The sequence below is a fragment of the Staurois parvus genome, unplaced genomic scaffold (genome assembly GCF_062004578.1).
Source record: "Staurois parvus isolate SC_StPar_1 unplaced genomic scaffold, SC_StPar_1.0 ptg000195l, whole genome shotgun sequence".
Classification (NCBI taxonomy): Eukaryota; Metazoa; Chordata; class Amphibia; order Anura; family Ranidae; genus Staurois; species Staurois parvus.
The window spans coordinates 11,483,398-11,506,980 of record NW_028317991.1 but is presented as its reverse complement, the minus strand read 5'-3'; the positions used below and the strand labels follow the sequence as shown (position 1 = coordinate 11,506,980).

The window sequence follows — 23,583 nt, the reverse complement described above, 5'->3', positions numbered from 1 at the left end:
GAAAATGAATACCGTTGTTCTTGATTTTGCTGTGGATGGTAGGCTTTTCAATTTAAAACATTGGAAACAGAATTAGGCTGACTTTACAATTGGTTTGGAATGTTGAGTACATGTTATGTGTAGCTGCACAGGTATAAGTGCTTGAAATCTTTCCTTTAATCTGAGCTGGCCAAACATCTGGAAAATGACATCATACTTGCTGAGTGGTTAACTGTGTGCCTAACAAGTGTCATGTGTGTGATATGTGCTTTTACTAATCAATCTGGCAGTTTTTTTTCCCCCTGGTTTGCAGGGATACGAAACAGCCAAATATCTGATCTGTGTACAGAGCCCTGTGTGTTTGTGAAAACGACTCTGTACTGTGATTGGCTACAGCCGATCAGCAGGTCGAAGCCTAAATCATTGGCCAGGACCTGCTGATAAAATCTTGCTGTAGCCAGTGTAAGCTGTTAGTGAAAGAAATAGTTTCACATGGAATGTGCATGTGTTACAGAAAATATACTGCATATGTTGTGATCCTTCCCGGCACAGCCTGGATGACGTACATGTATGTGATCCAGCCTGCCCATGCTGCCTGCCTGCCCGCAGGAACTAGTTAAAGGGAAAAAAATTCACATAGAATGTACATGTATTACAGAGATATACTGCATATGCTGTGATCCTTCCAGAAATACCCTCAGCTCCTACCTTTCTATAGTTATAATACAATGCCTCTGCTTTTTGAAAACCTTTTCGTCAACCCTGTCCAGTTCTCTTCTGCTAAGGGGAAAAAAAAACTGTTACCCCTCTTTTATATAAAATAACTGGGAGGTGTTCTCTAGCCCAATAGGAGATTACTTTGGCAGAACTGACAACACTGCTCAGGATTTCAGTGCAGCAGAGGCACAGTTGTCGGCTCCTTACAGAAAGTTAGGATCTCACGGCTGTCTGGCAGGATCGGCAACACATTTTGCCAAGATAAAACTGTGAAAGTGTGCATATATTAGAGCGATGTATTTATTACAGATACTGTATAGCACCGCTGATTTATCCAGCGCTTTACATATATATTGTACATTCACATCAGCCCCTGCCCTAAAGGAGCTTACAATCCAATGGCCTTAACTCACATTCATACGTACATATACTAGGGCCATTTCAGACAAGAGACAATTAACCTACAAGCATTAAATAATAAATTGAAAACTTGCGCCAAAGAAATAACAATCAAAATAAATGCTGCTGTTCAAAAAGTGACAAAACGTCAAACAAAACTCAGCGCAAATGATAAAAATTCCATTTAAAATGATAATATATGTCCAAAAAAAGTCCCAAATTAAAGTCCAGTGTCCCAAAAAAAGTGATAAAGTGAAAGATGACAATTTCATAAATTTTCCACCGTGCTCACATCAGTGGTGAATCATTTTCTCCCCCTGGACTTTCATCTGGGACTTTTTTGGACTTAAATATTAGAATTTTAACCTACAAGCATGTCTTTTGGATTGTGGGAGGAAGCCGGAGTACCCAGAGCAAACCCACGAAGGCACAGGGAAAACATGCAAGCTCCAGGTAGGTAGTGCTGTGGTTGGGGTTCAAACCGACAACTCTAGTGCTACTACTAGTACTACTATGGAAGTGCTAACCACTTAGCCATTGTGCTTACCCCCCACCTTTTTTTTTTGTTTCAATTTTTTATTATTAAGCCTGTACATACACTTTTTCTAATTTTCATTTTTGACTGGTGATTTCCTGTAGGGTTACTTGGCTATACCTTTTTTTTTTTTTTTCTTTCCTTTTTTTTTTTTTTCTACAAAGTCAAAGGAAAGCTTTGCATACAAAGCTAGCTGAGATTTCTCTCTCCTGCTCATGGTGAATGCCATGGACATCTCACACAGTGTACTGGCATCTTCCCAGCAACTCTTTGTCATCACTAAGCTTTTGTTTGAGCTTTTTTGTTACTTTTCTCTTCTTCGTCTTTTGTATACTGGGTCTTCCATCAGCCTTGTACATAATAGTTAATAAAGTGTCCTGCTTCTTATTCAAGGCAGGCTAGACTATATTATAAAGAATTTAGTGACAGCAGTTGGCAAAGGAAACCTGTTCTGATATATTTTGAAGCTGTCATTACTGACCTCTCCTTCTCACAATGATGACTTCAATATTTTGAGTCTTTGACTCCTAGCAAGTGTGCACTTCAGGACTTGTACAGTTGCTCAACTCTTTTTCTTTTTTTTCTTCGCACAACAGCAAAGTATACAAGTTCCTGTATTAGACAGACATAGGTATCATAATCAAAACTGTTAAAGAGATACATTCAAGAATAAAGGCATACAAATTAAACTGTAGAAGATTGAATATCAATGCCCAATTAAATGCCATAATGGTTTTCTGGGTGCTTCAGAACTCTGTAATGAGGTATAATATCGTATCGCTCAACTCTATTTAATATGTTGCATGCTTGTTCCTGGTAAGTGATAATAATAGACTAGGACAGAGCAGCTCCTCTTTGTACAAAGCAGCCGTTTGGCAACCATTGGTAGTAAGGATTGTGGAAATGCCCCTTAAAAATTCTCTAATGGACTAGGGCAGCCTCCTTTTCTAACCAGGATGCCTTCAGATTTCCTGAGGGGTGCCTTGGCAAAATGCTTATTTCAAGATTGCCCAAAAAGTGTATACAAGCCAGGAGGTGGATCAAACCTGCCTTTTAATTCCCCAAAGCCACAGGTTTTCCTTGAGCACAATTACAACCTTCCAGCCTCTAGTGTACTTAAAATCAATGGCTTCATTGGTTGATGAGGAGGATGTTTTATACCTGCACATCATCCTTATTTTCCTCTCTCCTGCCCCTCTCCATCAGCACTGGGGTGAGGGAACAAAGAAACATTGGAATGATAGTCAGTGCCAGGGTGCAAAGGTGTATTTGCTTTGGAAGAATAAATCCCTTCTAACGTTGGGTGTTCTACATGTGTGGCTGTTGCTGCATTATGTCAAACTATTTTTAATTTTTTACATTTTTGAATGGGGTGCCTCGAGAATGTGTAGAATTTTGAAGGGTGTCCTTGAATGAAAAAAGCGTGATACCATCCTTCCTTTTTTTTTTTTCCTCTTTCCTGCTGGGCCATTCATTCCATGATCATCTTGAGCTGGATCAAGCCAAGTGTCAGTGATCAAAGTAAATGAATCCATCTTGCATAGAAATTGCAAAAATGCCTGCTATCATGTCGCAACCTAAACGCACCTCAGAGCAGATCATTTCCTCTACATCACTTCCCCTTTGAAAAACAACACTTTCACGGTGCATTTAACGAAGCATTCATGATGCTTTTCCAATATTTCAAAATTACAACAAAAATGTGTCAAACACATCATAAATGCTATAGGCGAATTGAGCGTTGCTTTATGCATCCTCAGAATGGTGTCCGAGATTGCTAAACCATTAGGTGATATGGCTATCCCAAGCCAAAGATGTTCAGGTGCAGAGTTCAGAATTCTTCTGCCCTTTGCATCCAGCAAGAATTGGGCCTCGTATGTTTTTAGCAGGAGAAACTGATCTAGTTGATATTAAAGTGTTACTAAACATATGACTCTGCATTCACTATATTTAGTCTCCCACAATACACACAACATGGAAATGCAAATATTTCAGTAAATATAAACTGCTAAATATCTTTTCTCATCAGCAGTTAGAGCAGTCTTGTGACATCTATCAGTGTCCAGCCAAGCACTGGTTAAAGGAGGAGCTTTCATTCTGCTCTGAATGTCCTGTGAGGTTGCATAACCGCGGACCCTCTGTCTGGACAGTGCTGATTGGCCCGGTGCTGATCATATGCACCCTCCCAAAGAAATACTTCTAGCAATACACACTAAACTGAGCATGTGCAGTGTGTCTCCAAGAGCTCTGTACTATCAGCAAATGGATTGGGGATGGTAAATGAAGGGAGGATCAGAGAAGACCGGATCAAACCACCTTTTTACACACACTGCAGGATTAACCCTTTAGGTTCCACTAAGTATAACGAACATTCTTTACTGCATATACAGACTGATTTTACTGTTGTGGATATAGTAACACTTTAACAAACTTATACTTTCCAGAGTAATTTCTGCTGCATTTACATGTACGTAAATTTTTATGCATTTCGCTGCAGAAAACCATGTTAAACATTCCCATAGTGCAGAAATTTCTAGTTTGTGTAAACACATCTAGACTGAATATACGTGTGAATTCAGTTATTAAAAATATTGCACACTTTCCAGATGTGTTTAGAAATTAGTTGGCTTGTTTGATGGCAATGGGCGTTCTCCAGACAATCAAAGAGCTGCAGAGCTGCATGCATATTGTGTAGAATGGCAGGACGCAGAATTTCCACTTGAAGATGCATGGAACAGGGGTACAGATCTAAATGTGAACACCATTACAATTAACTTGCCATGCTCCACGGATACATCTTTCTGGGAGTCCTTTAATTTTAACACTGCCTCCTTTCTCGTCTCTGTTCCTACCTTTAACTCTGGGAAGCTATACATTTTCCCCTTGCGGTGGGGCTGCACTTGCACTTCATTGGTTAGCTGCTATTTTTACTAGGGGCAAGGAAAAGCAACCTTTAATTCCCTAATCCTCTACTCTTCCAGCAGATGGTGCTCACACACATACCAATGGTGGTCTCTCTTTTGGCATACTCGCATCCATTGCGGGGCTATGGACCCTGCACTGTTGTTGATTATATCAGGATCTTAGACCGATGGCGCATGGGGAAGATAATGCTGCGAGGACCGCTTTAGCTTAGGGGAAGAATAGAGCAGCCTTTCTCAACCAGGGTGGGGTACCTTGAGGTTTCTTCAGGGGTGCCTTGGCAAAATGTCTAAAAAAAAATGTCCAAAACTTGTGTACAAGCCTGCCTTTTACTTACACAAAGCCACAGGTTTTCATTCTGCGCCATTACAACCCTCTAGCTGCTAGCATCCTGACAAGCAGTGACATCATCAGTTGATAAGGAGGATGTCAGCTGCCTGCACAGCATCCTAGTTTGAACCGCCCTTGTCCTTCTCTGTCAGTTCTGGGGTCACATTAGCTCAGTGATGGAGAGAAACTGAGGGAGAAGAGAAACATTGGAATACTAGTCAGTACCAGTGTGCAAAAGTGTATTTGCTTTGAAAGAATAAATCACCTCTAATGTTGGGTGTCCTACATGTGTGGATGTTGCTGTTGGAATAGGTTTTAACATTTTAGAATGGGGTGCCCTTTTTAAAATGGACAGTCTTGAGGCACCCCATTTTAGAATGGGGTACCTTGGGACTGTCCATAATTTTAAGGGGTGCCTTGGGACTGTCCATAAGTTTGAAGGGTGCCTTGACTGAAAGAAGGTTGAGAAACACTGGAATAGAGGATCGACTAAGTAAATACTTTTCTGTGTCCCCTAGACCTAAACGAGCAATTAACTCCTTGCATTGCAAGCACAATCGCCTTGCAAGGGATAATTTCAATAGTTTCCCAGAGTTGGGATTTAAAATGTACAGTGGGGATCGAAAGTTTCGGCACCCCAGCTAAAAATTTGTATTAATGTGCATAAAGAAGCCAAGGAAAGATGGAAAAATCTCCAAAAGGCATCAAATTACAGATTAGACATTCTTATAATATGTCAACAAAAGTTAGATTTTATTTCCATCATTTACACTTTCAAAATAACAGAAAAATGGCGTCTGCAAAAGTTTGGGCACCCTGCAGAGTTAATATCTTGTACTGCCCCCTTTGGCAAGTATCACAGCTTGTAAGCGCATTTTGTAGCCAGCCAAGAGTCTTTCAATTCTTGTTTGAGGTATCTTTGCCCATTTCCTTACAAAAGTCTTCCAGTTCTTTGCGATTTCTGGGCTGTCTGTCACGCACTGCTCTTTTAAGGTCTATCCATAGATTTTCAATTATGTTGAGGTCAGGAGATTGTGAAGGCCATGTCAAAACCTTCAGTTTACGCCTCTTGATGTAATCCCCCGTGGATTTTGAGGTGTGTTTAGGATCATTATCCATTTGTAGAAGCCATCCTCTCTTTAACTTCAGCTTTTTCACAGATGGCATCAAGTTACCATCCAAAATTTGCTGAAATTTTTATTGAATCCATTTTTCCTTCTACTCATGAGATGTTCCCTGTGCCACTGGCTGCAACACAACCCCAAAGCATGATTGATCCAACCCCATGCTTAACAGTTGGACAGAGGTTCTTTTCATTAAATTCTGTGCCCCTTCTTCTCCAAACGTACCTTTGCTCATTCCGGCCAAAAAGTTCAATTTTAACCTCATCGGTCCACAGAACTTGTTTCCAAAATGCGTCAGGTTTGTCTATATGTTCAGTTGCAAAGTTCAAACGATGATTTTTGTGGTGAGGACGTAGAAGAGGTTTTCTTATGATGACTCTTCCATGAAGACCATATTTGTACAAGTATCTCTTTATAGTGGAATAGTGTACCACAACTCCAGTGTCTGCCAGATCTTTCTGGAGGGATCGTGCAGTCAAACGTGGGTTTTGAATTGTTTTTCTCACAATCCTGCGAGCTGTTTTGTCTGATATTTTTCTTGGTCTTCCAGATCTTGCTTTAACTTCCACTGTTCCTGATGACTGCCATTTCTTAATTACATTCCGAACAGAGGATATTGACATCTGAAAACGCTTTGCTATCTTCTTATAGCCTTCTCCAGCTTTGTGAGCGTCAACTATTTTCAGTTTCAGTTTTCTAGATAACTGCTTAGAAGAACCCATGGTGCTGATTGTTGGGGCAAGGTCAGATGAGTCTGGGCATTTAAAACCTTTGAGATTGACATCACCTGGTCTTCCCAGACGATGATTGAGAACAATCCATGACACTGGCAGGTCTCAGCTTGGCAAAGGGGGCAGTGCATGCTATAAATTCTGCAGGGTGCCCAAACTTTTGCAGGCGCCATTTTTTTGTTTTCTGTTATTTTGAAAGTGTAAATGATGGAAATAAAATCTAACTTTTGTTGACATATTATAAGAATGTCTAATCTGTAATTTGATGCCTTTTGGAGATTTTTCCATCTTTCCTTGGCTTCTTTATGCACATTAATACAAATTTTTAGCTGGGGTGCCCAAACTTTCGATCCCCACTGTATATAAACTCGAACGATGAGCTTCTCGTATTTGTTGTCTTTTTTTTTATTTTGTTAAATAGATCATTGGAAGCATTTTGCAATATCTGTTCATGAGTGCAAAAATCTGCACTCAGGTCTAAGAATGGGGGAAGTACTAGGTGGTGACACCTGACTTTGAACTGCTGTCATACAGTTAACTAGCTGTTGGTAATATAAGTACCAATGTCTAGGTGGACTAATCTTTGAGCCAAGCATAGTGCACATGGGTGAAAAAATGTGATTATTTTCAATGTAGGGCATGACATTTATTTCTGTATTTGTTTCTGCAGTGTTTAAGGTTTGCTCACTTTCTTACTTTTTTTAATGTATTTCCAACTGTATTCTGTAATTAGCACACTTGTATATTATTAGTGATTCACAGAGATAAATTGATTGTGAGTGTCCTAAATGTCTGTCTCTGCATTATTCTCTTCCATTCCTACTCAGCAGATTGCAAAGCTATCCTGGTTGACATTGCCAGATACCATATAGTATTACACCCTGGTCACATCGGGTGCGATTTGGCATGCGATTTGCATGTCATGCGACTGCAAATCATATGCCAAGTCGCACCCTATTGTCCGCTATTGGAGCGGTCATATCGGTGCGGTTCCGACTTGGTCAGAGCTGCATTGATTTCTAAAGTAGTACATGCACTATTTTTGGTGCAATTTGCATAGACATCTGTGTCAGATGTCTTGCAAATCACAGCTTAAATCGGCAGGTCACCCAATTTTGAAATCATGTGACTTCACTGAAAGTCACACGATTTCAAAATTGGCTTTGATGGGGGGCTTAATAAGTGCCCCCAAGCTGATTTCCTAGGTGTTCACACCTGCTACAGCCATACAAGAGGGACTGGGAAATTTTTCCTGGCAGGTTTTCATTTTATAATATGGTCAATGGCAAGTGGAGATGACACTTTTACATTTTTTTTTTTTTTTTTTTACTTTCATGTTTTGAGTTTCTTTACAAGAGATAAAGTTACAATTAATAAGATCTTTCCTTCTTTTGCAGGCACTATCTAGCCAGCTAAACGGGCACCAAAATGGCTCAATTTGCAGCAGCTCCTTTTGGGGGTAAGAGCATGTCTAATCTGAATGTTTCACATAAACGCAGGACATAATATGCTTTCATGTTGTGTATTTTGAATGTCTTTTTTTTTTTTTTTTTTTTTTTTAATTTTAAAGTGGGAGTATCCTCAAATGACAATTAAAGCTTTCACTGATCAGCCATAACATTATAACCATTGACAGGTTAAGTAAATAACATTGATTATCTTGTTACAATTGCATCTGAACATTGGTGGGATATATGAGGCAGCAAGTAAACATATTGTCCCTTAAGTTGATGTGTTGAAAGCAGAAAAAATGGGAATTAGTTTGTTGTGTATGGGGCGATGTAACTGCAGACCGGTCAGGGTGTCTATGCTGAGCTGTATCCACAGCCAAAAGCACCTTCAATGGGCTTGTGAGCATCAGAACTGGACATGGAAGAAGGTAGCCTGGTCTGAGTGACATTTTCTTTTACATCATGTGGATGGACGGCTGTGTGTGCTTCCCTTACCTGGGGTACAGATGACACCAGGATGCAGTATAGGAAGAAGATGAGCTAGCAGAGGAAATTTAATGTTTTGGGCAACATTGGGTCCTGCCATTCCTGTGGATGTTACTTGACCGGTACCAACTAAACATTGTTACTGACCAAGTACACCCCTTCATAGAAATGGTGTTCCCTGATGACAGTGTTCTCTTTTAGCAAGATAATGTGCCCTGTCATTCTGCAAGAATGGTTTGAGAAGCAAAACAAGTTCAAGGTGTTGAACTTCAAACAAGTCCAATCCATGGAGGTCCCACCTTGCAACTTGCAGGATTTGAAGGATCAGCTACTGATGGCTTGGTGCCAGATACCACAGCATATCTTTAAACATCTAGTGACATCCATGCCATGAAGGGTCAGGGCTGTTTTAATTGCAAAAGGGAGGCCTACTCCATATTAGAAGGGTGCTAATAAAGTTGTGACTGATTGGTGTATCTTAACATTTTTACTCGATAGCTACTTAAATAACACGAGTAGAGCTAAAATACTTGGTTTTCCCAGAAAAATTGCTGATCGTTAATGCTAGGACACTCTCTACTGAAATGGAGGATTGGAGATCAAAGGATCTGACCCTCCTTTCAGTACAGTTCCTTCAACCAAGTGCCTAGACTTCTGGTTATCTGAAAAGCACTGGAAGGAGCCTGGAACAGCTTGGAGCAGTGTCCCGGCACATAGGGTACATTTTCTCTGTACACAATTAGTTTTGGCTTACGTGTAGGTATAAATAAAAAAAAAAAAAAGCTAAGTTTAGTACCGCTTTAAAAAGAAAAAAAAAAAACCCTTTATTGCATCTTTGTGGCTACAGATTTCACTGGTTTTCACCTTAATGGGTGTGTTTTTAAAGGGTGACTTCCAGGCATCATGACTGGCAGGCTTGGTCAATCAATAAGTTTTATGACAGTTCTGGAGCTTGCTACTTCCTGACATCTGGTATGTCGTGATGGCAGTTCAGCTCCTTTGGGGTGCCAACCAGTTCTGTATTTGGACTCTTAGCCACCTGATTAAATTCAAGTAACGAGGTATAGAAAAAATACATGGGTGTTCTTACTTTTGGTGCACTGGTTGCAATATGCATGTATTTGCTGTTTACCTGTGGATCTGCTTATTAGAAGCCTGTGCCAGGAAACAAAAGTGTCTAAAGTGTTGGGCAGCAGTATTGAAGTTTTTTTTGTGCTCTCAGGAGATGAAGCAATCATCGATCAGCACAATTGCATTTGCATGTGACTCATTAAAATGAAAAATGTTAGATACATGTGGCGGCCAGTCAGTTGGGTGTGTGAATACCAATGGATTTAGCCTTTGTAGGAGCTGATAATATACTGCAGGTCTTCACTATTGTCACACAAATCTGTGTCGTTTGTTAACGTCATTGTAAAGCTTAATGTTTTTCTACCTGAATGCATTCTGTGCATTAAGGTAAAAAATTCCTGTGCCAGAGGATGCCACTCAGACCCCATACTTATCTGAGCCCATTCCTTGCTTGGCAGATTGATAGCAGTGGGAGTCAATGGCTCCCATTTTTTGTGCTGAGAAAGCGGGGGCAAGCCTGATCCTCACTGCCTATGTCTATAGATGCGGTGGGGGGGGGGCTCGGGATCAAGTCTACACAAGTGCCCCCGTAGAAAGCAGCTTTTATGGAGGCACTCACCAAAGTGGAGGAGCCGGGAGTGCAGGCAAGGGACCTCAGAGAAGGAGGGTAGGGGCTGCTGTTTGCGAAACCATTGTACAGAGAAGGTAAGTATAACGTTTATTATTTTTAATTTAAAAACATTTGGAAGCTTTACAGTCACATTAAAGTGTCTTTTTTTTTTTTTTGTATCTGAAAATTTTGAACAAATGGTCGCCTACTTTACATTCATCTCATTTAATCCTTTGTTTTATTTCTCCCCCAAGCTGGGAATTTGGACATCTGGGCCATAACGGTGGAGGAGAGAGCTAAACATGACCAGCAGTTCCATGGACTCAAACCAACTGCTGGCTACATCACTGGTAATTGTCTTCCTCAAAATACTTGCCATGCTCGTAGTTCCTCTGTAAAGAACCAGCATACAACAGCAGGTCCTCTGTAATCTATCGAAAGACAAGTAACAGACAGTCATGCTGTTCTGATCCCTTTTGACTTGAGTACATTATGTACCAATGATTTGGAACAAATGTGTAACCAGTGATATCAAAATGCCTACTTGTTTGCTGGTCAGTTGATAGAAAATAATAACACAGTGGCTAAGTGGTTAGCACGTCTGCCTGGCAGTACTAGCATCGCCGGTTCAAATCCCAACCACGGCACCACCTGTCTGGAGTTTGTGTGTTCTCGCTGTGCCTGTGTGGGTTTCCTCCGGGTACTCTGGTTTCCTCTAACACTCCAAAGACATGCTGGTAGGTTAATTGGCTCCTGTCTAAATTGGCCCTAGTATGTGTATGTATGAATGTGTATGAATGTGAGGGACTTTAGATTGTACGCCCCTTGAGGGTTAGGGACCGATGTGAATGTACAATATATATGTAAAGTGCTGCGTAAATTGATGGCACTATATAAGTACCTGAAATAAATAAATAACCCTAATGCTGAATACAAAGGGGCTGAAAAACGGTCAGGAACTGGCTGACTTTTGGCCTGTGTGTTCAGCTCCCTGTACACACGGACTGGCTTCTGTCATGTGGGCATGCTTGAAAACCGACATCTGATCAGCGCTGGCAGCCAATGGCTTCATGCGCTGGCAGGTGTGTTCTGGGTGGGGGGGTAGTATTCCCTGTCATTTTTGTGCAGTACACTGAGTTGAACAAAAAAAACCTACAGCGTGTACCAGGCTTAAGGATGGACAGGACAGCAAGCTAATTAGATATTTCACACAAAGATGTTGCATGTGTGTGTTTGTGATGGATTCTGCAGAGCGGTGTGTTTCTTTTTTTTTTTGTTTTTTTTTTTTTTGTTTTTTTCCTCCAATGTAATGTGAGCTGAGATTTGGTCAGGGAAAACATGGCACACATGAACCTTTTTGCCTGTTGAAGTCAGAAATTATGAACTAGTGTCCTATCCAATCCATCCTCCTGGTAATGGGATTTTCTCCTGCTAATCTTGCCCTTAATCTGATTAATGTAGCGTTTTGTATGTGCTGCTTCCGAGTACTGTTTATCCGACCAACTCTTACTTAACTCATTTTGGCAAATTCATGCCTTGCTCACGAACAGTAATTTGGTTAACACGCTAATTATATTTTGCTGTATAGATTCCAAGATCTTTCCCTTCCCCGCTGCAATAACTTGCTGGATAATTGCATGTTTGTTTTACTGCAAAATAAAATTATCATTGCACAAATCAATCATTAACTCCCACTTTATTGTAACAAATGAGCTCTGTATTCTATGAGAAAAATAATCTGATGATTAAATACTTTTGTGGTATTCAAAAGTATCACTGCTCAGTCCTTGTGGAGGCATATAATGGCCAATCAAAGAATCAGTGGGAAGTGTATGTGTTGGTAGGCACTTAGTTTAGGGAGAAATATTCTCTGTGACCAAAACTTGGGGTACATGAGGATTATTTGTATACCATGTTCACTATTTGGTAGTGACATCCCCCAATACGTAAAGTCCCAATTTTTAAATATTTTCCTTTTTTGATAAAATAGTCTATTAGAAACTGTTCTTTATTATAAAAGCACACATAAAGCAAAAACATTTTTTTCTTTTCTTGCCTTCCTCACTCTCTGGTTATTCTTTTGCTGTCTGTCTCCTGATGCGAAGATTTCCTTTCACTTCTGAGAAAATCTCCTTAGGCTCCATGCACACGAGCTTAAAAAAAAAAAAGCCAGTGCTTTTGGCAGGAAAAAAAAAAGCTAATTTTGAGCGTTTTTTTTTTTACTAGCATTTAGTATTTTTTGCTTGCTTTTGTTTTTTTCTGCCTGAAAAGCGCTCCCAAAAACGCAAAAGAGAAGGGGGGGGTGTTTTCTACCTCTAAATGCTGAGCTTACAAAACGCCTCTAGACTACCTAATGTGCATGGACACATAGGATAACAGTTGCTTCTACAGGCTAAACTCTTCTAGAAGCAGCGTTGTTTTAAGTCAATGTGCCTGTGGCCTCAAAGTAAGACATTTCCTATTTTAGACAGTTGTCGCTGGAATGTTTGCTTTTGTTATATGATTTCCCTCATACCTTGCTTTGATGACCGTGATCAGAAGGACAAATTGGGGGTTGAATTATGCCAGTGGGGACACGGCAAAAAAACTAAAAAAACAAAACAAAAAAACACCTGACAAGAGGGTCTGACCCCTCACCACTGTATCCACAACGAACATGTTTTGCATTTAGTTGTACTCTTAATTGGTTATAAAGCCTACATTTTTCTTTTCTCACCTTCATGCATTTCTTGCGTTAAGGTAAAAAATATTTAAACATTAGTATCCCCTCAAATCAGACCCCCCCTCATCCTTACCTGAGCTTCATTCATTCAGTCCAGTGCTGTGCCTGCCCATCTGCAGCTCTTCTCTCCCCTCATGTCCTGGTCTCACTGTCTTTTGGGTAGTGGGAGCCATTAGTTCTTGCTGTTTTCAATCAAAATCAGTGACAAGGGAGTGAGGGACAGGCCCAAGTCTTGCTGCCTGTCAATAGACGCAGACAGTGAGGCTCAGGTATGAGCCCACACAGGTGCCCCCAGTGACTTTCTGTGGGGTAACTTGGTGGTGGTGAGGAGCCAAGAAGGGGACCCAAGAAGAGGTTTGGGGCCGCTTTGTGCAATATTAGTATAAACCTGTTTTTTGTTGCTTATTGGAAAAAAAGAAGAAACTAAGCATTTACAAACACTTTATTCTATATTCATAAAATAAGTTAAAAACATGGCAGAGTTCCCCAGCAAAATATGTGTACATATAGTTGCCTGATCTCTTAAATTCAATATATTTCACAGGAACAGGCCCAGGAAATTGTGATTGCCAATAGTCTGTCAGGGTAGACGTGGGGGGGGGGGGGGGGGGTGCGGACGCCCACCAGTCTTTTAAAGGGAATCATGATTTATATATATATATATATATATATATATATATATATATATATATATATATATATATATATAATTTCAATATTTTTATTGAGAAAAGAGATATACAAGAACATAGAGACTTGGCCCTCCTACGGGGTGAGTAGAGGCAAATAAACAGGTTCAAAAGTATATAAGCATGTAATAAATAGCAATCAAGAATATTGTAAGCAAATAAATACAGCCCGCATGTGGAAGCAAATGTTCCATTGGTCAGTAAACATGGGCAGTTTAATAACAAAAAGCCAAATAAACAAGAACATAACAGAAGAAAAAAAAAAGAAAAGAAGAGGGGGGAAAGAGGAGGAAAAAAGAAGAGAGGAAAGAGAGGGTCAGCCATATTCCCATTAAGTGATAGAGATATACCTAATCCATGGTTCCCATGTGACCTCAAATTTAGAGGTATTATTGTTAACGATACTCGTAAGTTTATCATGATACAATTAAGTTTTTGTTTAACCCAGTCTGGCAGAATAGATGACTGTTTCCAGCATCTAGCTATTGTAATTCGTGCTGCTAACAAAATATAAAGAATTAATTTAACTGATTTCTTGGGAATATCAGTGGGCAACAGATGAAATAGAGCTACCTCCGGAGTTTTGCGAATATTAATTCCTGTTACTGAATAAAGAAAATGAAATATTTGTATCCAAAATCTATGGACCAACGGACATTTCCACCATACATGGAGCATAGTGCCCTCCTGTCCACAGCGTCTAAAGTAATTGGGCGATAAGGATGGGTACATTTTGGCACGACGTGTTGGAACTAGATACCAACGAAGAAATGTTTTATAATTGGATTCGATAAGAGTGGGAGTCATGCTTTTAATGGTTTTATTGAATATTGATCAGAAATAAAGAACTTTTTGATGGAGTGCCAGTTTGTACAGATTTCCTAATTGTACAATGAGTTTTGACATTGGAGGGTCCTTATTCTGTATCCTCAGGCTTAGATTACGTTGCTAAAATGAATGCATCATTGAATGTATTTTGCAGTGTTTGTATCTAAATTTGACATGATCCCAGCAACTTGCAGTAAACCTCTACTGCAGAGCTCAAACAAGGAGAGGGAGAAGCAGCGTAAAGAGCCAGTTGTAGCGCTCATATGCTAACAAGCAGCATGTTATAGGAGAGAAGAGCAGACAGAGGGTTGAGTTCATACGTTTTTTTCTGCTACTTTTTCACTGTCCAGTCACAAGTTGGAAGAGGGAGGAGACCGGTGTTTTAAGTATCCACAGAATAGAAAAAATCTGCTTTTCTGCCCTGCCAGATAGAGCTGTACTAAGTGGCAGAGCTGTAAAAATCTCAGGACTCCATAAACCAAAATACAAGTTTTGTGGCAGGTAAACAGCCCCATATAGACTTTTCATCTGTAAATGTAAATATTTGTCTGGAGCTCAGCTTTAAATTGTTTGAAACTGATGCTGATGATTCTTACTTCTTGTCAGGAGATGTACTTTTCACATGTTAAATCACCATAGCAAGCAAAAATCATCCTGTGAACTGCAAATTCTGTTCAGATAAAACTGACATTTTTGTTAACATTGGAAAATCCACACAATTTATCTTGATGTGGGTTTCATATTTTTTCAGAATCATGCAGCTAGATTTAGAATACTTTTTACGTTCAGTATTTATTTATTTTTTTTTAATGCCTTTAAACACACCTCCATATAGATTATGTGGCTATTCACACATAGGCATTTACAGGCATATTTGAAAAGAAGTATTTAGAAGAAGGAAAAAAAAGGCACCGATGGTGCTTTCAGAGGGGAGCTTTTCAGCACAATTTACTGTCAGTAGCCATACATGCATAAGCACACTTATATACGCAACATTAGAGACCTTTTTTTCTGCCAAGTTGTGGCAGAAAAAAAAAATCCAGCATGTTTTATTTATTTATGTCAGGTACTTGTATAGCGCCGTCAATTTATGCAGCGCTTTACATACATATATTGTACATTCACATCGGTCCCTAACCCTCAAGGGGCTTACAATCTAAGTTCCCTAACTCACATTCATACATACACATACTAGGGACAATTTAGAAAGGATCCAATTCAACTACCAGCATGTTTTTGGGTGTAGGAGGAAACCGGAGTACCCGGAGGAAATCCACGCAGGCACAGGGAGAACATGCAAACTCCAGGCAGGTGGTCCGTGGTTGGGATTCGAACCAACGACCCTAGTACTGCCAGGCAGAAGTGCTAACCATTTAGCTGCTATGTTTTGAGCATAAATCCATATGCCCGTGTGCATGAGACCTTGCATTACTTTCCTAGGACTCTTTAGTCACTTTTGATGTAATTCTGTGCTTTCCAAGAACTGTACAAAGTGGTGCTCGGAACCAATGCACGCTGGCCTGCATATTTAAGGTTTAGATTTGGCGCCTTCCAGAAAGCACAAATATCGGCAACCACAGGAATTTGGCTTACAGGGCAGCCAGCTGTTTAATAGACTGCCAGAGGAATAGCTCTAATATTCACTTTGGCATTTATCTTGGAGTACAAAATATTTGAAGATTACACAGAGTTTAGTTTTAAATGTCATTTTAACAACGTGCTCACTTTTTGTTGTGGAGTTGCAGCTTTTGCATTTACAAGATCAGATGTGCTATCACTGTGTGCTGTACCATGTTCTTTGTTTATTCTTCAACTTTTGTGTTCATTGCAGGAGACCAGGCCAGAAACTTCTTCCTCCAGTCTGGGTTACATCCGCCAGTTCTTGCACAGATATGGTGAGTATTGGTGGTGGGTGGGGGGTTTACTGGGAACTGCAAGTAATACAATAAAGTGGTTGTAAACTTCAGACATGAAATATGAACAAAGCATATCCCTATATAGTGTGTGCTTGTCTCAATCCAGAGCACTGTCATTTCTGTCTGCTGCCTTGTTCCTCTGGTAGCTGTATGAGTCACTTCTGAGGAGTTTGCCTGACACCAGGAGAAAAATGGTGACGGGGAGGGCACAACCTGTGATTGACAGCATCAAATGTGTTCTGTGTGAAGGCGTGTGTCCCCTCCCTCCAATCAGCGCTCAGAGCTCTCCTCACTGATGGAACTGATGACTGCCCCCTGCTCTTCAGAGCTGAGAGATCCTGTGTAAATACTGCACTTTGAAAGGATGCAGGGGACAGACAGTTGCGGATAGACATATACAACGTATATAGAAGGACTTGTTTCATCACCTGAGGTCAGTTTCTTCACTAGGTATTGGTAGGGTTTTGCAACCACTTTTAAGTATATGTTTTTTTTAATTTTGCTTGGAGTAGGGAAGATGAAAAACCAAAGTCATTTTTTTGTATGTTATTCCTTAGGGAGATTTCCATTCACTTCCTGTCCTGTAAAATTCTCTTTTTGGGATAACTTTCCATTGTTTGAGAAACCTCCTCTTAGACAGTTGTCATGGGAATACATGTGCACATTGGAAGATTCTCCTTCCTGTTCTGCTAACAACTCAAGTTTTTGGATTTACCCATAATTTAATTTCAGGTTACACTGATGTCAGGACAGTTAGAGAGCATAAGTCTCAATAATTGGGATACGTACAGCAATGAAAATCTGACAGTGGTGCTTACACGTCACCACGAAAAAGGTCCAGGAGGGAGGGTTTTCAGGGATCGTCTAAAAGTGGACAGAGTATGAGATAGTTGGACAGATTAGGGTAGGGAGTTCCAGAGGATGGGAGAGGCTTGAGAGAAGTCCTGTAGATGATAATGGGGGAGGATTACAAGTGAGCTAGAGAGCAGGAGCTCTTGGGAGAGAATGGATAGGTTGGTATTTTGAGGCTAGGTTAGTGATGTAGCTGGGGCCGAGTTTTGGGATGGCTTTGTAAGTTATTAAAACATCCAGCTTTCTGTGTAATCAGATTTCGCCTGCATTCACAGCAGTGTTAATTTTAACATCAGATTTCAATTTGGTTTTAGTCAGTCTTTTGACTAAAATGCCATTTTAGTTTGTCGCATTTTAGTCATCTGAATTGTTAGTTTTAGTCATATTTTAGTCGACTAAATTCTCCAGTATCATAAACGGGCAATAATATTGCTTTTTGACAAACAGAATTGCAACTTTAAAATCTAAAAAAAAAAACAAACTGTTAACTCTATTGGCTGTAATGCCATTTCATGTTTTACCTGAATATAAAAACGAACAGTTCTCTGTTAATAATGAAAACAAGTATCAAGTAACATCTTTATTGCCCTCCGCCCTATAGCAGAAATACTGCTACAGGGTGGCAGGGCTGTGCAAAATCACGTATCTGTATCTGATTTGCATTTCCAGGTAGGGGGTGCGCCGCCCTACCTATGCTGCCATTGGCGGCTACGGATGTCGGTCACCGGGTCCCGGCCGGAGATTCTCTGGCACCTGGCGATCGCTGAGAAACAATGACAGGGGAGAGACCTGTGTGTAAACACGGGTCTCTCTCTCCTGCCTGCAGTACCATGCTGCTGTGTATTTTATAAGTAAAACACACACAGCACACATAGTAAAACGGCACACAGGTGACCCCTTTATAGCTCCGTTGTATACTCTTTCCTGCCCAGTGTCATTAGTACTGTGTCGGTGCTTTTTATTTGCACTGATCACTGTATTGGTGTCATTGGGATGTCAGTGGCAGTTAGTTCCCATCCAGTGTCATTGCGCATCGCAATCCTACTATAAGTCACTGATGGCCGCCATTACTAGTATAAAAAAAATTCTAGTATTACATCTAGTTTATAGTGCAAAAAATAAACACAGAGGCGATCAAATACCACCGAAAGAAAGCTCTATTTGTGGGGAAAAAAGGTCATCAATTTCATTTGGGTGCAGCACATGACCACGCAAATGTCAGTTAAAGTAATGCAGCTCCGTATCACAAAAAATGGCCTGGTCAGGAAGGGGGTAAATCCTCTGGAGGGCAAGTAAAAAAAACAAGATTTGTAAACAAAGAAGAATATTGCTTTTTGACCACTGTTAGGGCTCATGTACACTGCTGCTGCTAATTGTGAGTTTAGAATCCTTTTGGCGGTTTTTCTTTCTTTTTGCCAAAGTCCCTGAACTCCACTGAATAAAAGCTTGTGTGTCCATGTACATATAGACTTTTACCAGAGTTTAGGAGCTGTTAAATGTTCCTCTCCTGAATGCAGAAGAATTGCATTCAGGAGAGGAACACTTTGGCCCCCCCCCCAAAAAAAATGCTAAACATGCCAAAACGATAGCCATGTTTACTGCTTGGGCGTTTATTCATGCCAGTGGAAAATCCTCTGGCCAATCAAATAAATAAACGTCTAAGTGCAGGTAAGCGTGTTACCACGTTTACACGCGTTTTTGCCGCTTTTAGCGTTTTTCTGCTATTAAGAGAGCTAAACGTCTAGGGGAGCTCATGTGTGCAGGAGGCCTTCATTTTGATGGTCAAATTTCAATTTGGGTTTCACCAGTCTAATCTCTAAAATGCCATTTTAGTTTTAGTCGTCTTTTTAGTCCTCTGAATTGAAACAGAATTTTATGTTCATCACTGAAAACATGCAGCTGACGAGAACTATGACCAAAATACTTTTGTTGACTAAATTACACTGCATTCCAGCTGTTTCACAATGGAATTGTAAACCTGTTTCCAGAACGTGGATGCTGTTTCCTAGAGCTTGCAAGTATTAAATAGAAAACATTTGAATGCATTCATCAATTTATTTCAACACTAACCCTGAACATAATAAAGTGAATGCATAAAACACTTTTACTTCTGTTGAAACCCAGTAAAGTTTTTTTATTTTTTGTTTTGACAATATGCCTCTAAACCTTTGGGGACATTGAATGCAAAGAAAGATAGTCCCCTAGTTGAGTGATGGCCAGCAACATGGTTTTGCCCAGGTTCTGTTTGTGGCTGTCAGGCATGCATGTTTATTTTACTCCAGAGATAAGTGAAGGATTGTTTCAGCTTCTTACAAGGCAACTATCTAGAGAAATCCATTTACTATGAATGCTTCTCTGCTCTCAGTGAAGTTGTGGCTTATTCCATTTGTCCATACTGGGAACTTGGCCAGAATATCTTATTGATATCCACTGGAGCTACAACCTCTCATAAACTGAGTCTTGTTAGGCAGCTGTAATGTACGTCAGCTGAGCTGAATGGGGAATGACACTAACATATGAGATCATTATGAATAGAAGTTGCAGGGAACACTTGTTTCTTAGCTATCCGAATTTTATTTGAGTTGATTGTAAGCTCCAAATTTTTATTTTTATTTTTTGTTCATGTTCTATCTTGCATTTTAAATTTATTGAAAAGAATATTATTATGCTATTGCTCTTGTACCAAGGCAAGTGTCAGTATTTGTATTGTCTCCATTTTTCAAAATTAATCCGGCCTATTAAAATAAAATGATTCTGTAGTTTCAAAAGGTAGCTCTGTATAGATCTCCCCACGTAAGCTAATATGTATATATATTTTTTTTCAGTTTTATTAGTCTGGGGGAGCTGCTGATATGCAGATTAGCAGTCTGATAAAGTGACTCTCTTGCCACTTAACTGCAATAACCATAAACTGTATTGAAAAGACATTTAAGGGCTCATTCACATGGGCGTGTGTGTGTGTCCACCCTGGCAGCCCATAGAAGAGGATGCACATGCACAGACATCGTTGCATGTCAAAGTTTAACATGTGGGTGGGAGCGGGTGCATGGATCCAAACGCAGAGGCTTTGCCGACACTGCATGTGCATTCACTTCTATGGGCTGCCTGCACGTAGCTCTGTGGTGGATGCACATTTATATGCCAGCAGCTCTGCACAGAGGACAGGCTTAATTGCCCTCTGAATGAGACCTAATAATCACATGTTCTGCTGCCATGCATCCATCTCCGCTGTATTGAAGTGATGGCATTGCCTGGAGAAGTTTCTGCATCAGATACACTTTTGGGAGTGTCCGGCGCTTGGTCCCCCACACATATTCCTAGAATCAAATTAAAGACCACAGCTCAGAATAAACTGGTTGCATCTAATCTAATCTTAGAGCAGGCCAAAGTCCTTCGTACGTGTTGCTTCTCTCCATTGACAGTAATGTCTTCTTTTGTCCCAATGTTAGAAAGTAGTATTGCTTGTTGCAGGAATAATAGATTGTGAGCTTAGTGATTGACAACTGTGGGGAGAATTCTGTGCAAAGTTACAAAGGGAGCACTAAAGAGTAAAATGCACATCTCTATCAATAATGTCAGCTGTTAGAATTCTGCTTAGAGTGCTCTCATAGTTTGCCTATAAACCTGCTATAACTCACACTATCATTATATATTCTATGTGAAAGAAAAGCAAAAACTTCACACCATGGCCAGTTCCAGCTGTCAGCTGTGTTCTAGAATGAAATGATCTCATGTGGCGCATTTTTGTCTTCTGCATTCCCATAGAATAAACCTGTAGCTTTTTTGGTAACCATGGCAATGCCGTCTTGTTAGAAGTGAATGAGTTGATCATTTTTCTGTTTCTGATTTAATTTCTCTGCAGGGCTCTGGCTGACATGAACAATGATGGTAAAATGGACCAGCTGGAATTCTCTATAGCAATGAAACTGATCAAGCTAAAACTACAAGGTTACCCACTGCCCTCTGCTCTCCCTGCTGCCATGTTGAAGCCACCAGTCTCTGTTCCCACTCCTGCCAGTTTTGGTCAGTATGTGCCATGGATATATATTTTGTAAAACAGATGTTTGGCAGAGAGCAGACAACTGTAATTTAATTTTTGACCAGCAGTCATAATGTGTGTGTGTGTTTTATATATACAGTTAGGTCCATATATATTTGGACAAAGGCGCAATTTTAGTTTGTTTTCAGGTATTTACCAAAACATATTCAAGCTATAGTTCTAATATGGATATGGATTGAAAGTGCACATTCTCCGGTTTAATTTGAGGGTATGTACATCCAAATTGGAGGAAGGGTTTAGGAATTCCAGCTCTTAAGAGTAGACATCCCCCCTTTTTCAGGGGACCAAAAGTAATTGGACAAATGAATATAATCATAAATAAAATGTTAATTTTTAATATTTTTGTTGAGAATCCTTTACTGGCAATGACTACCTGAAGTCTGGAACCCATGGACGTTACCAAGACTGGGTTTCCTCCTTTCTGATGCTTTGCCAGGCTCTAACTGCAGCTGTCTTCAGTTGTTCTTTGTAGGTCTTTCTGCCTTTAGTTTTGCCTTCAGCAAGTGAAATGCATGCTCAATTGGGTTAAGATCAGATGATTGATTCGACCATTGCAGAATATTCCACTTCTTTTCCTTCAAAAGCTCCTCCGGTTGCTTCTGCAGTGTGTTTTGGATCATTGTCCATCTGTACTGTGAAGCGCCGTCCAATCAACTTTTCTGCATTTGTCTGAATCTGGGCTGACAGTATATCTCTAAACACTGCAGAATTCATCCGGCTGCTTCTGTCTTCTGTTGCATCATCCATAAACATCAATGACCCAGTGCCACTGGAAGCCATGCATGACCATATTATCACACTGCCTCCACCATGTTTTACAGATGACTTTGTGTGCTTTGGATCATGAGCTGTTCCATGCCTTCTCCACACTTTTTTTTTTTTTCTTCCCGTCATTTTGGTACAGATTAATCTTAGTTTCATCCGTCCAAAGAATACTTTTCCAGAACTGGTCTGGCTTTTCTTAGCTGTTTTTTGGCAAAGTCTAATCTGGCTTTTCTATTCTTCAGGCTTATGAATGGTTTGCACCTTGTGGTGAACCCTCTGTATTTGCTCTCGTGAAGTCTTCTCTTGATTGTAGACTTTTTGACAATGATATGCTCATCTCCCGGAGAGTGTCCTTCACGTGTCTGCATGTTGTGAATGGGTTTTTCTTTACCACAGAGAGGATCCTGCGATCATCCACCACTGTTGTCTTCTGTGGATGTCCATGCCTTTTTAAGTTGCTGAGCTCACCAGTGCGTTCTTCCCCAGAATGTACCAAACTGTTGATTTGGCCACTCCTAATGTTGCTGCTATCTCTCTGATGGATTTGTTTAGTTTTTGAAGCCTTACAATGGCCTGTTTCACTTGCATGGACAGCTCCTTTGAATGCATGATGTGGGTTCACAGCAATAGATTCCAAATGCAAATACCACACTTAGAATCATCTCCAGATCCTTTGCTTGTTTAATTTGATGAATAAATAATGGAGTAGCCCACACCTGGCCATGAAACCGCTTTTGATTCAATTGTCCAATTACTTTTGGTCCCTTGAAAAAGGGGGGATGGCTACTCTTAAGAGCTGTAATTCCTAAACCCTTCCTCCAATTTGGATGTACATACCCTCAAATTAAACCAGAGAGTGTGCACTTTCATCCCATTATGTTTTGGTAAATACCTGAAGAAAACTAATTGTGCCTGTGTCCAAATATCTATCTATAAATATATATATCTCCTGCTGTAAGATTGCAGTTTTCATGTTTGTGTAAGGGTAATATTCTATCACAAGTCTTGCTCTTATTGTCACCACACATTACAGTCCAGTCATACAATCTTTGTACAATTAACATTAAATTTACCAAAATTATGTAATCTGAGGACCTGCCTAATGTAGCCAATCAGTTTGTATCTGTTTAGGCAGGCACTTGCACTACATAGATGGTGGTTCAGCTAAAGTAGGTTGTACAATCAGATTGTAATGTGTGGTGAACTTTTAGGTGTGTGTTTTTTACCAGGTTTCTATATAAAAGATGAGGCCCTAAAATAAAATATTAGCTTGATAATGATTTTGATCAGTTTTAATTTTGAATGTTTGCAAATTTATAAACTGATATTTAGTAACTTCTACCTAATATGAGATCTTTATTTTACAAATAAACTTTAATATCATGTGATTCCAGTA

General features: G+C 40.0%; 1 protein-coding gene across 4 annotated transcripts in view; it reads left to right on the top strand.

Annotated features, from left to right (window-relative positions):
* Positions 1 to 23,583, top strand: part of ITSN1 (intersectin 1) — a 221,290-nt gene that overhangs the window by 34,013 nt on the left and 163,694 nt on the right. For all 4 annotated transcript variants that reach the window (XM_089677961.1, XM_089677960.1, XM_089677958.1 and 1 more), the window contains 4 exons: positions 8,135 to 8,196; positions 10,610 to 10,705; positions 16,426 to 16,489; positions 21,225 to 21,385. In XM_089677961.1, coding sequence (XP_089534087.1) covers positions 8,166 to 8,196; positions 10,610 to 10,705; positions 16,426 to 16,489; positions 21,225 to 21,385 — 352 coding nt within the window. In that variant the 5' untranslated portion in view covers positions 8,135 to 8,165. The remainder of the gene's footprint in view (positions 1 to 8,134; positions 8,197 to 10,609; positions 10,706 to 16,425; positions 16,490 to 21,224; positions 21,386 to 23,583) is intronic.